This window comes from Clupea harengus, chromosome 11 (genome assembly GCF_900700415.2).
Source record: "Clupea harengus chromosome 11, Ch_v2.0.2, whole genome shotgun sequence".
NCBI lineage: Eukaryota > Metazoa > Chordata > Actinopteri > Clupeiformes > Clupeidae > Clupea > Clupea harengus.
The window spans coordinates 24,629,875-24,643,562 of record NC_045162.1 but is presented as its reverse complement, the minus strand read 5'-3'; the positions used below and the strand labels follow the sequence as shown (position 1 = coordinate 24,643,562).

General features: G+C 44.6%; 2 protein-coding genes across 2 annotated transcripts in view; one reads left to right on the top strand and one right to left on the bottom strand.

Annotated features, from left to right (window-relative positions):
• The window catches only part of LOC105908937 (DENN domain-containing protein 4B), a 32,091-nt gene extending 20,925 nt beyond the window's left edge, over positions 1-11,166 (top strand). The window contains exons 16-29 of the mRNA XM_012837506.3: positions 210-416; positions 725-853; positions 1,107-1,251; positions 1,416-1,562; positions 1,725-1,947; positions 2,226-2,508; positions 2,912-3,016; positions 3,636-3,811; positions 4,659-4,821; positions 5,052-5,294; positions 6,139-6,238; positions 7,070-7,238; positions 7,560-7,618; positions 7,975-11,166. Coding sequence (XP_012692960.2) covers positions 210-416; positions 725-853; positions 1,107-1,251; positions 1,416-1,562; positions 1,725-1,947; positions 2,226-2,508; positions 2,912-3,016; positions 3,636-3,811; positions 4,659-4,821; positions 5,052-5,294; positions 6,139-6,238; positions 7,070-7,238; positions 7,560-7,618; positions 7,975-8,120 — 2,295 coding nt within the window. The 3' untranslated portion in view covers positions 8,121-11,166. The remainder of the gene's footprint in view (positions 1-209; positions 417-724; positions 854-1,106; positions 1,252-1,415; positions 1,563-1,724; positions 1,948-2,225; positions 2,509-2,911; positions 3,017-3,635; positions 3,812-4,658; positions 4,822-5,051; positions 5,295-6,138; positions 6,239-7,069; positions 7,239-7,559; positions 7,619-7,974) is intronic.
• A 577-nt stretch (positions 11,167-11,743) lies between these two features.
• On the bottom strand, positions 11,744-13,195 carry LOC122133241. Its single transcript, XM_042709006.1, has 2 exons — positions 12,646-13,195; positions 11,744-12,259 (listed from the first exon to the last, which is right to left on the bottom strand). Exons 1-2 carry the CDS (start codon positions 13,039-13,041, stop codon positions 11,852-11,854), a joined length of 804 nt encoding a protein of 267 aa, XP_042564940.1. The 5' UTR covers positions 13,042-13,195; the 3' UTR covers positions 11,744-11,851.
• Between the last annotated feature and the right edge of the window lie 493 nt (positions 13,196-13,688).

Genomic DNA, 13,688 nt, shown 5'->3' with positions numbered 1-13,688 from the left:
ATAAATTAAATGTCATACTTTTTCAAAATGCAGAACTACAGTCATTTCATGAATCTTGTTATGTCATATGTGCTGTTACAAATCCCACATACAGGCTTTGTTTCTTCTATCCAACAAGGCCCCAAATGTTTCACTGAAGTTCCCAAGAGTAAGCTCCTAGTTTGTTTTTTTCTTGCCGGATATTGATGCTTTCTCTCCGTGTGCTGCAGGAGATAAAGCTGGCCCAGAAGCGGGCGCAGAAGTACGCCTCGGTGCCCGACATGTGGTCCAAGTGCCTGCTGGGCCACTGCTACGGCCTCTGGTTCATCTACCTGCCCACCTTTGTGCGGGCAGAGAGCACCAAAGTGCCAGCCCTGCACATCGCCTACGAGGTGCTCAAACACATGGAGACTCGCAAGGTGGTGCTTCCTGATGAGGTGAGACAGGAGACAAGATTCCTGCACTAATAACATTTGAACACATTTACACATTTACATTTAGTCATTTAGCAGACGCTTTTATCCAAAGCGACTTACAAGGATGTATACACATTTTACATTTACACTGATGGCACACTGCACATCAGGAGCAATTAGGGGTTCAGTGTCTTGCTCAAGGACACTTCGACAGGGAATCGAACTAGCAACCTTCTGATTACTAAACGACTTCTTTACCTCCTGTACCACTGTCTCACCTTTTTAATAAGTTCTCTTTAAGCAACCAGCTTTTGGGATGTTTCTTCCAGGTGTGTTATCGGATCCTGATGCAGCTGTGTGGGCAGTACGGCCAGCCTGTGCTTGCAGTGCGGGTGCTTTTGGAGATGAAGAAGGCCGGCATAACACCCAACACCATCACCTATGGCTACTACAACAAGGTGAGAAGTAACTGAGCTTTGGGTTATGTTTTCATATCATAAGTTATTATCTCTCTGCAAAAAGGCAAGCTGAAAGCCCTTGATACCTTTAACTTCCTGTAATACTACTTCCTCTAATAACATAAGGTAGGAGATAAGACTAACAAAAGGCAGACATAATTATGTATAGGCATATTATGTTTTTATGCTTTAGAATGGAAAAGTCAAGGTCTTCTCAGTCATGTTTTGTTGAAACTTTAACGTCTCATTTCAGGCTGTGTTGGAGAGCAAGTGGCCCTCTACCAATCAGGGTGGCCGTCTGCGCTGGGCAAAGTTACGCAATGTGCTGATGGCTGTAGCTCAGTTCAGGCAGCCAATCAAACATCGGCAAAAGAGTGACTCTATAAGCTCCAGATCAGGTGGGACTCAATCTAAAGCTATACAACATAAATCTGTCAAGGAATGAACTCTTAACACTTATTTTTAATGTCTTATTAAAATGTTCATGTAAACCTGGCAAAGTGATGACTTTGTCTGCTAAGCTGACAGCAAATTAAAATCGTTGTTTTCTTTTTGTCCTCAGATGTCATCCTCTCCAAGCCCCGCCCGCACTCTGCTTTGGTTCGCCAGTCCAGCTGGAGTGGCTTGAGTGAAAGCTCCAGCCACGAATCGCTGAATAGCTTGCTCCCCAAGAGCAACAGCCTTAGCAGCATGCGCTCCTCCACTGACCGTGAGTAGCACAGGCCACCGCTGACACCCACACCACAGGCTCATGTTACGCACGCCCAACCTAATCAACTGAGCTGTACTGATACGTACTAAACACACAATGGCATGCGTATATACGAGCTTCTTCTGTTTGATCTGACTGTAACCTGTCCGCTCCTGGCAGATGACAAGCTGCCCCGGAAAGCACTGCTCCGGAACACTGGCGCGGATAACCCTGCTGCCCGCAAACCCCCTGCCGGCCCCCAGGAGGCTCCTCCAGGGCTGCCCCCGTCTGGTGTCCTGGTGCGGCGCAGTCAGGTGTGCCTGTCCACCTTCTACAAGGACTGCGCCGAGACGCCCGAAGCCGACCCACACTGCAAGTGCCAGCCAGGGGAGAGGGAGAGCAGGTGAGTGGACGGGACCAGAAGGCCTGGAGGGAGTTATAGCAGTGCTACTCTCTTTTCTCCAAACAACACTGATTTTTATCATCAGTATATATCAATAAGGAAGTTTTTTTTTTAAGGTAAAATGATGTACAATGAATCAAAAGGATTAAAAACACTACTACAACTACAACTACTACATCCTACATATTAAGTTCATACTACTGAATCCAAACATACACAAAAGTTTAAATAAAATATGGATTCACTTTAAATACTTGCATAACCATTTGCCCTCTCAGGTCCACTGATGCGAGAGAGAGCTTGAGCAGAAAGACGCTGGATGAGAACTACAACCACGTGTCATCCCCGAGAAGCGGCCTGGCGGGGAAGCTGCAGCAGCTGCTGACGCCGACGCGGCACCGGGCGTTCGTGCGGCGTGCGGCCAGTGTAGACGAGCGGCGCCCGGGGGGCAGTAACTCCGGGCCCGGACACAGGGCGGCAGAGCGCAGGCAGGCCCGCAAAGCCCAGGTCACAGAGACCCTCCTCAAGGCCAAGGAGCGGCTGGTCAACGCAACATCTGAGGTAGTGTGTGTGTGTGTGTGTCTGTGTGTGTCTGTGTGTGTCTGTGTCTGTGTCTGTGTCTGTGTCTGTGTCTGTTCATTTAATTGATGATGATGACTGACTGGTGGGTTTGTTTTCTCTTACGTTTCTGCTGTCTTGTGTGTCTGTTTCCTGTGTGTGTGTGTGTGTGTGTGTGTGTGTGTGTTTTCACTAAAGACTGATGTTCATTTCATTAATAACTAACTGTTTTAGTTTTGTCCTTCTACTATCTGCGTTTCTATTGTCTTATCAGTCGGTTCCTGTTTTGTCTTCAAACACGTGCTGTCAGTTAGGCTTAAATGTGCGTTTGCTACTATGTCAATATTTACTCCATTTTGCATGAAGGTGACAAGACACTTGATAGTCATTTCCCCTTCCCGAACAGAGCTCGCTATCAGTCGGAAGTGACATTGATCTGACGGAGCCTCCCGGTCTAAATTTCACACTGAGGAAATCCTGGGACCCCACGCCAGAAGGAGCTGGACTTGAGGTAACAGCATCCGAAGAGGAAGCTATTGATTGTACTGTGTTGTGTGTTATCCAGCAGGCCACACAGTCTCTGCTCTAGTGGACCAATAGTACTCCAGTGTTTCTGTCTGTCCCTGGAGTCAGTCCTTGATGCAGCTACGCATAGAGTCTTATTGTTTCATTATGGGCCCAGTTGGGTTTTTAGAGCAGGAAGACTACTTTGACACACACCCCCTCCCACCCCAACTGTTTATGTCGAGCTGCTCTCGGCCTGGTGTTCTGGTGATAGCATCACGTAATACACACCATACAATTCTAGGAGCTCCACAGGTGCCCCAACTGTCTTAGGATACTGAACTACACCTACTGTATATTAACCCAGGGCAGGCAAGTCCCTGATGCCGTGCGTAGTTTACTCTTAATGGTCTGCCCTCCATGCCATCCTGATGCCGTGTGTAGTTTACGCTTAATGGTCTGCCCTCCATGCCACCCTGATGCCGTGCGTAGTTCACTCTTAATGGTCTGCCCTTCATGCCATCCTGATGCCCTGTGTAGTTCACTCTTAATGGTCTGCCCTTCATGCCATCCTGATGCCCTGTGTAGTTCACTCTTAATGGTCTGCACTCCATGCCCTCCTGCAGGTGTTGATGTCCAGTTGCTCTCTGTGCCGGAGCTGCAACTCTCTGATCTACGATGAGGAGATCATGGCTGGCTGGACGTCCGACGACTCCAACCTCAACTCCAGCTGTCCGTTCTGCTCGGCCACCTTCGTTCCGCTGCTCAATGCAGAGATCTGCGACCTGGGTCCCGTCAGCAGGTAATCACTGACAACCTCAGAAACGTACCCTCCTTCATGCCAGCAGGACACAAGGGCAACCTTATTGTTAACTTTGCTCAGTCTCCAGTCATGAGTTATAAAAAGAGTATAAAAAGTCTTCTAATTTTGTAATCAATTTGCAAGGTATGTATTTGCACATTACAGGTTTTTGTGGTTTTTGTGGTTCAGCCACTCTTAAAAGCAGAAATCTGAGCAATATCTTCACCCCTCCGGTATCATATGCACCATTACAGTTACACCCTAAAATCAAACCTGTGGGGGTAAGACCGCTATGAGGCGTATACGGGGGTAAGACCGCTATGAGGCCAATCAACTCTGTTTTTGTGGTCCAACTTCCTTCCGCTCCGTGCTGTCAGGCAGCCTCGTGACTCATTTAACCTGTGGAAGAAAAAGAACAAAGACAAGCAAAAGAGATCACATTGACAAACCCATTCTAACTTTCCATTTCCTCAGTGCAGTGAGGCATGGCCACATATGTGCCTGTGTTGCAGCCTTTCCTTCCTTTATATGTGAGCTGCTTTTCTAATCCGTTTAACTCTTCACTGATAAGTCTTCTTGACTCTTTAACCACCTGCACGGGTCCAGCTTTATCTCTAGAAGAACAGGGCCTTGAGTGTTTGTGTCAACACAGGCCCTACAAGGCCTACAGCCAAAGACAGACAGTTACACACTAGAAACGCAGTCCAATTTAAAAATGTATTTTGAGATCATCTCAAATAATCATCTCATAAATGTAGGATTTCTTATATATCATAACATACTGCAAGAAGTAAGAGTGTTTATGTGTACGTAGCTGTGTGTAGTGATAGCAATGCTTCCACTCCAGCTTAGAGCGGAGCACGTTGAATGCAGAGGATGAGGTGGAGAGTGCCATGAGGCCCCCTGGTGGTCAGGAGAGCTCAGAGCGGCCTCTGCACAACGGCCTGAGCGACGACTCCACCTCCGAGACCAGCGGCTACTCCGAGAGCAGCGGCAGCAACAACACGCTCGTAAGTCTCATTCCGGAACACTCTGCAACTGCTCATTCACTAAAACAATGGGACTTTAATTTCATTATAATCGATGATTAGCAAGGTTTTCTCCTGATATAAAATGAACACAGCAGTTTTAAGTCAAAAACAAACTATACACTCCTATCCCAGAGACAAACCAGGAAAGGGCAGTACAGTATCACTAGATGGGAACCCCCTGTAATCCCCCATCATCCCACCCTCTGTAGGACTCTTCATCTGTCAACGGGCCTCCTCTGGTGACGGTGGCCTACCTGAGCCCGCTGGTGCTGCGGAAGGAGCTGGAGAGCCTCCTGGAGAACGAGGGCGAGGCCGTGCTCTCGCAGCCCCAGCTGCTGGACAGCCACTCCATCATCTTCTGGAACCTGGTCTGGTACTTCCAGCGCCTGGGCCTCCCCAGCAACCTGCTGCAGCTCATCCGCTCCTCACAGCTCGGCGCGCACCTCACACAGGTACAGTACGCACACTCTCAGCGCACAGGCATGGGAAATAGTACAGATGGCTGGGAATGTAGAGAGACAGAGGGATGGATGGATACATCGACTACACATTGACTGTGGGTGTGTGGATGAACGAGTGTATGAGTTGGTGAATGAATGGTTAACAAATGACTAGTGCTGCAGATCACATGCTCACTGCAGCCAGTTTCACACCTCATGAATGGATGAATGGATGAATGGATACAGCACGAGTGGATGAATGATCGCGTATATGGGTGAATGACTCATTTAAAGAAACACTATGCAGTATTTTGCCACTTTTTGAGGTATGCTTTTATAGGCAACTAGTTTTAGTATCCCCTTCAATTTGTTCCCACTGGCTGCCCAGGCTATGTGCTATGTAGTTCTGTGGTCCGGGATGGTGCACGTAATGAAAATGTAAGAAAAGCTTTTATGCCATGACATTGCCAACACTATCATGAAAAGACACCAGTTATCATGCCATCAGGATTGTATCAGTGCGTGGAAAGTTTTTTGCAAGTCATCTAGGACCTAGATAGATCGATTCTAGATAGTTAACAAAATCTCCATACTGTTGCTTCAATGGAATGAATGAATGAATGAATGAACCCTCTGCAGCTAGAGAGCATGAGCAGATGAATGAATGAATGAATGAATGAATGAATGAATGAATGAAAGATGGAAATGGTGTGAATGGGTGCGTGGTGTGTGAAGGATGATTGAAAAGTTGTTGGCTCAGACCTGAAAGGACACTCTGTTCCTTTCCCAATGGATGAATTGCTCTGAGGTGCCATGGGGTGAGGGCTAATGGACGTGGCATTTTTGGCTGTTGTAGACTATCGAGAACCCCGCGGTGCGAGTGAGGCTTCTCTGGGACACACTGACGCCTGACATTGACTTCTGGCCTCCGCTCTACGTCCTCTGGAGAATACACAGTAAGACTCCAGCTTCTACATCCTGTCTGATGTGTGGCAGTAATATTAATAATAATAATAATAATAATAAAACTTTATTTATATAGCACCTTTCATGCAAAATAATGCAGCTCAAAGTGCTTTACAGCAAATACATAATATGCACAAAGAAATTACATGCACATAAAAATAGACATCAAAGAAACATAACTCGATATAGTGCAAAAAAAAAACAGTAGAGATTTAAATTAAAAGTATTTATATATATATATATATATAGTGCGAAGTGGTAGCTAGTTAAAGGCTAATGTGAAGAGGTACGTTTTTAGTTTTCTTTTAAAGATGTTAAGCGAGCTGGCTTCCCTGATGTCTATAGGCAGTATGTTCCATAGCACTGGGGCGTAATTGACAAATGCTGCGTCCCCGATTTTCTTACGGCTTTTGCTGGGAACCTCCAATAAACCAGCATTCGATGATCGCAGTGTTCTTGAGGGCAAGTATTTGACTAGGGAGTTTGCAATGAAACTTGGTCCTAGCCCATTAAGGGCTTTGTATATTAGGAGAAGGACCTTAAAGTCAATTCTAAAAGTTAGTGGAAGCCAGTGCAGAGCAAGGTGTGGAATGCCTGGGGAGTAGTAAACAGCAGAGACTAAATGTTAACTGCGTATGATTCAAATACTGTAGTAGAGTGATCACTGAAACAGAACCCACTGCTTCCTTTTTCGATTCTTGATTCTTAATATGCGTGTCTGATGGTCTTGCCCCTTTATCTATTTCTTCTATTTCTTTCTATTTCCTTCCTTCCTCTCTCTCTCTCTCTCTCTCGCTCTCTCGCTCTCTCGCTCTCTCTAGGTGGTGTGCACATGCTGCGGTACCACAGCTGGCGGAGGCACAACCACCCCTTCACCCTGAGCTTCCTGGAGGAAGTGCTGCGCTGGGTCGGCATGAACGAGGTACACAAGGCGGTCACCCTCATCCTGGATACCATCGCCAAGCAACCGGGCAACCCGAAGACCCAGAGGTGAGCAGCGCACGTGATTTAGACATGATGTCCGATGACTCCCTCATTCTCGTCAGTGTCACGGCCAGAAGAGTTTCCACTGTGAAGCCATATCAGTCTCACGTCCTCACATAAACAGTGCTTATATAACCCTTTTTTTTTTTTAACACAGAAATGCTGATGTGCATTTGTAATTGTCTTATGTAACATAAATAAAAACCGAGTTCAAACGTTCACAGATTCTGTGGCGAATGTTCAAAGCAGAAGTGGTGAAGTGACTGTCAAAAGCAAAGAGGTGGAGTGTGGTGCCTGATGGGTCGTGTGTGTTTTTCCTACCTTTAGGAGTTTGTACAGAGAGATCCTGTTCCTGACCCTGGCTGCCATGGGAAAAGATCATGTCGGTGAGTAGCCGTGCAGTGAATGTTGGAGAGAGATAAGAGCCTGGCACGGGGACACATCAGATGGAACGTGTGCTAGCACGAGCCAGCAGATAAAGTCCAGTTTAAAACGTTCATTACAAGTCATACACTACATTCATGCAAGTCATTCTGTATACCACAATTTTGTAGTTTATTAGGTAAACAAATTCTGTTAGACTGGATAACTACAGTGATTATCCTTAAATATGCATGTACAAACAAGGCTTTTTTGGTTGTACATTTTTGCACATTAGAAATGTCCTCTGATTTTGCATTAGAGTACTTAAATGTAACGCTTGGTGTCCGTCCCTTTTTGTTTTGTTTTGTTTTGTCTGCAGCGGCGTTCGATAAGAAGTACAAGGCGGCCTACTCTCGCCTGAGTGGCTCCCTGGGCCGGGAGGAGTTGCGGCGGAAGCGAGCGCAGCCGCCCAGCCCCAAAGCCGTGGACTGCCGACGCTGCTTCCTGATGCCTCTGGAGTGCTGATGACTCCCCTCTCTCCCTTCTCTCTCTCCTCCTCCCTCTCTCGCCCCTGCTCCTCATCAGGACCAGGGCCCACTGGACCTCCTCACCAACACCAACTCCAACCACTTCAACATAGCGGTCCTTGCCTTGGCTCCACCTTTGCCTGGCTTGCCTGGTTTCGCCTAAACACCTCAGCATATTTTTTCCAGGACCTTGGAACGAGGAGGCTCTGGTAGTGTAACACCACATCTTAGTCTCAGCCAGTCACACTCCCAACAGCTTACCTTGCAGCTGCCAATACAACTGAATAAGAATTAGAAGGGCATTGTACCATTTGAATTACAGACAGAACACAGTTGGTATTTTTGGCTATGGTCAGTGGTCAGCAAAGTGGGCATAGCAAACCGGTCTCTCACTCATACCTGAGCTCCTTAACTGTAGTTGTCTTGTGCTGCCTTGTGTTTCTGCCCTGATGCATTCTGCAGACTCTTTGTGTGGGCTTGTGCTTTAGACACAATCCTAAGCTATGCACCTTGTATGGACATCAAACACGCGTTGCAATGCCTTCAAACTAGAACCTGATATCTACTTCTGCGGGGACAAACGATGAACAGGCAGTGAGACCTCGCATGTTCTCATGGCTACAGTCAATTAGAAAAGGGATCAAACACCTGCTACTAGCACAGTGTGAAGGGCAAGGGCTTCACCCACAATCTGCTCTCCAATTTCACTGAACCTTTTTTACCCTCATGTTTTTATACTTCCTATCTTCTGTTGCCATCCCAGCCTTCGGTATGGAGAAGGAGAAACACCTGGCTGGTCTGGAGGTCACGCTCTCCGCACCATCCTTGATCAAGTCTGCCCAAGGAGAGAGGAGGTGGTAACGGACAGTACAGTACAACTACGATTTGAGCAAAGAACAAACACCCATTTGCGAGTCCAGGTTCAATCTCGAAGGGAAACACTGACACGAACCGTGAGGAAGAGAACAGAACTTGTTCCTCCGTTGGGGAAGATCCAGGCAGAGTTCTGCGTGGTCTGGGTCACTGGAGCAGAGGAAGCCAAGAGGAAGTGGAGATGCTCCGCTGTCAGGCGAAGAGGTTGGGTACAAATCAGCACTTAGCATGACCTCAAACCAAAAGACTTCACACACACACACATACACACAAACACATGCACACATGAAAAGGACTGCTAGATTTTTTTTTTTGTTGTTGTGTTGTTTTTGTTTTGCAATTCTGTTGCCTGTTGGTCGGTTTGACCATGACATGGGACATGGAGTGTTGAGAGTGTTTATTCAGAGACTGCGGAGCTCACAGTGATCTGGATGACAACTGACAGAAAGGACAGAAAGTCCCTGGCTTATACGTACTGTCCCACCTGTCAGTGTCACCTACCGCTTTGCCCTTCCTGTGACACATATTTTGCCTTGTTCTACTGGTATAGTACTCTGGTTAACATGTGTGGTATCTATCTGTCTTATGCCTATCTCTGTGTGTGTTTCTTTTTTTTTTTTTTTTTTTTTATCTTTTCACAGCATAAAGGGAAAACCACTGCACTGCTTTTAAAGCTAGGGAATTCTCACCACTGTGACTGATGTCTGACTGCATTGTTTTAAACCACCTCTGCCGCACACACTCAGACAGCATTTCAGCAGCGCATTCGCTCATATAAGTCTAGACTATATGGGGAAAGCACCTTAGGATCAAATCTACTCGAAGCAACTCAGAACTTGCACGTGTTCCAGAATACACCTCCACTTGATGTTCAGTACTAGAACTTGCTTTTGGGTTTAATTGCGATGGATGAGCGTGCTGCTCTAATGTGTTTTTGGCACTGACTTGTAATGAGATTTTCTTTAATTATTTTTCAGTCGTCTGGGTGCACTAGACAAAAACACATTTGAGATTAGATGCACCTGTCAATATGTGAGTGATATTGTGGCAGTTTTCTCTAAATCTAAAAGCGATGATTAACCCAGCAATAGCTTGAACAGCTGCAACAATGAATAACTTTATTCATTTTTTGAATGAAGTTTACAGAATGCTGTTGGACAGGGATGTTGACAGGAAACAAATTACAGATTGACATTCTCGATATTTTGGTCTCGCACCATGTGACCCATGAGATTTTGAGACTAACTCTTTGTATGTAGTTGTCATCTCATTATTGAACTTGACACTGAGTTAGGCCTGTAAGGAGTATATCACATTTCAGTACCACTGTTTAAAGCTAGAGTAACCATAGTGAAGATGTTTATTTTGTTACAGTATTTTCGGTAGAGGAGCTCAGCAGTTTGATACCCCTCATTATTTTTTCCTGTGGTTTTATTTCTCTAGGAAAAAAGAAAGCTGTGATTTTTGTCATTTTGTTTGTTTGTTGAATGTTAATGTTGAATGGATATTGGGAGAAAAGCTATATCCATTACACTTTATTTTAGTCTTAAGTTTAATAAATTAGTATATTCCTATGGCACTCATACACCATTGTATAATAATGTGTTGTAAACAGAAGACCACAGGTCAGAACCTGTGCAAATATACGAAGTTTGTGTTTTCTTGCTTCACCCATTCAATGCTAAATTTGCCAAGCTGAGTAACTGCAATAATTGGTCATGACCAGCAGAGGGCAGAAAATGCCAAAGGATCATGCATGGGAGTATGCCACTGTGTTTTAATGCAATGGACTGGATACTTGTGAGAGGGAATTTGACTTCCAGGGTCAGTTTTAATTTTTTATGGTTAAAAGATCACAATGAAGTAAAGAGAGTAGTATTTAAAGTTTATTGTGTTTGCCGTAGTAATTTATATGGTGTTGTTATGTTGTGAATTTCTTTGTTTATTTTATTTTGTTAATTTTTTTGTAAGAAAATATAAAAAACTATCTACCCCCAGCTCTCTTTTGTCATAATTACGAACTATGCTGATGCTTCTTGGTACATTGACTTAACTTTAAGTACATCAAGTGCCTCCTGTATTTGTCATGTTTTTGACCAATAGATATGTCATAGGTTTCTGATCTACCAGTTCAACATTCATATATTTATTAAACACTTTTATTGAAACCGGTAGACTGTGCCTTGAAGTCATAGAACATCTTTACCTAATGTCTCCTAGATTTGAACCTTTACTGTTTGTCATAGCTACTACCACACCTTAACAGAACAGCATGGCCATGACTCCACAGCTTCCACAAGTATGATGAAACAAATGGTGCTCTGTCTCAAGTGCTAAACAGACTTCATGTAACATTTATAGTTATGTAGTGATGCTGAACTCGTGACTCACTTTACAATTCCTTCCCCACATTGACCCTACCAACTGTGGGCACGGCCATGCAAAAAGCAGTAACTGCTGCTCTTGGGAGCGGAAGGTGACGTAGCTGAGGTCACAAAATACTGGGGCCACCCACAAGCCTTCTACAGGACAGCCACTGTGATAGGTCAGTGAGTTTTAATTTAAAATTATAGTACACACTAGTAACTGCATTTTTAGGTTTGAGACTGCTTGCTGGCCTTATTTTTGCATATGGATTAGGAATTGAGTTCTGTATATGGATTAGACTGAGACCAGTATATGAATAAATAACTTTCTGGTAGTAAGTGTTTGAATCCCACACCACCTGCAGCTGTGCACCATCCCTGATTAAGCTGAATTGAAAAGAAAAAATGGTGTATGAAGTTGAAACTGATTTTATTTGTGATTTTATAGTTTGCATGTTTTGTTTTCGTTCCTAAATTGCACATTAGTTTATCAGACCATCTCACTCGCCCTGGAATCTTTGTCGTGTGACGTGTTTTGTCTTCTGATGCCAAACCAACGAAACCATCCCGGGTTCCAGACTCTCTTCTCTCTGTTCCTGACATCCTCTCCTTTCCCCACTGGCTCTGCCTCTCTTGTCCTCCTCTCCCTCTGTCTCTGTTTCTCTAGCAACTGTACCCTTAGTGCTTCCTGCTCATGAGCTTTTATCAAATCTTGTTTTATGGTCCAAGTAGACTCCGCCATCACGTCGCATGTGTAATGCCATCCTCCCTTGCAACCTCTCGCCACCTGCCTCCGCATCCGATGTCTTTGCTTTACCTGCCATGTGTCATTTCTGTGAAGAACCTTGTGATCTTCTCTGCTGTTTGTACGCTGATCTGCAGAACCAGGCGACCATTTCTGTGAAACCAGAAATAACCCATGTGATAAGTTAGTGATTCTTTGACTGTTTAGTTTAATCTGGAATCCACATCCAGACTAGTCATTAACCTCTATTCTATCCATATCAACACCTACAGTACATGAAAACGCATGATTGTTGATGATTAAATCAACCCCTGCAGCCCTGCAGGGGCTACAGTGGTACAGTGGTAGAGAAGACGTTTAGTAATCAGAAGGTTGTTAGTTCGATTCCCTGTCGAAGCGTCCTTGAGCAAGACACTGAACACTGTAAAATGTGTATACATTGTAAGTCGCACATATGTAAGTCGCTTTGGATAAAAGCGTCTGCTAAATGACTAAATGTAAATGTAAATGTAAGACAGGAATGCCAATCAATGTCTCACCTCTTCCTCAATCTGGTTCAGTTTCTTCTCCAGTGTCAGTTTCATCACTGCCACAGCCAAGACTGTAGACTGGATATGTCTCTCTCGGTCGTCCAGCCTCCTCTTCCACTCTGTCTTTGCTCTCGCTCTTTCCCTTTCCACCGCTCTCCTCTCACTGCTGTGCTGTTCCCTCTCCACCCAAAAAAGAAACAAGAGCTTCTCTCGTTCTTCCGTGAGAGCTGCGATCTGTCTATCTTTCCCTCTCAGCTTTGCAAACACCACAGCCTGCTCATGCTCTCTCTGGGCCTGCAGTTTCCTCGTGTCCTCAAATATCCTGGTGGTCTGGATATCAGTTCTGATTATCCCCTCTCCCTCAGTGAAGTCTAGTGTTCTCACCATCTCCTCCTTTTCTTCCATTACCTGGACTGGGTCTTCAGTGGACCTCCCTTAGGTGCTCCCTGTTGTTCAGCAGTGGCTGATTATGATGAGCTCAATGGGCTCCATCTTCACCCATGTCTCTGCTGAAGAAGACCTGACTGATCCTTGTCAGACGTTCATCAATATCTGTCCTGTCAAGACCATCTGACTCAATATCTTCACACACACAGTCACAGCTCTTCTTATTCAGTTAGTGTGTAGTAATTTCCTGATAATGTAATAAAATGTTTTAACAAATAATCATATAATATTTGTACAAATAATGTAATACATGATTACACTACAATATTGGGTGAACCTTGTTTTTTGCAGAACATAATATGTAAGAATGTAAAAACTTCCCAATAATGTAAAAACTTTTTCTACTTAAATCCATCTAAAATGGAATTAAGTGAATTTTTAGACTTCATTATTTTAGAGGTTCTATTTTATTTCCTTATTTTCAATTGGACAATGTAGTAATGAGGTCCATCAATGTATTATTATGTTCAGTTTCTGGTATGTCCTCTTCACTTTGGTTTGGTACATTTTCTTTAGTATATCAACAGAGAGTTTATGTTCTATATTCGTGGAGACTTAGAAGCCTGGCTTACCTGTTGCATAGCTACAATTTTAGGTTCACTGAA

Excerpts from the sequence above, each read along its gene's own strand:
- LOC122133241 (XM_042709006.1), bottom strand. The coding sequence starts at position 13,041 with ATGGAAGAAAAGGAGGAGATGGTGAGAACACTAGACTTCACTGAGGGA. Across the intron at positions 12,260-12,645 it reads TGAACCAGATTGAGGAAGAG|AAATGGTCGCCTGGTTCTGC; the intron begins GTGAGACATTGA and ends CTGGTTTCACAG.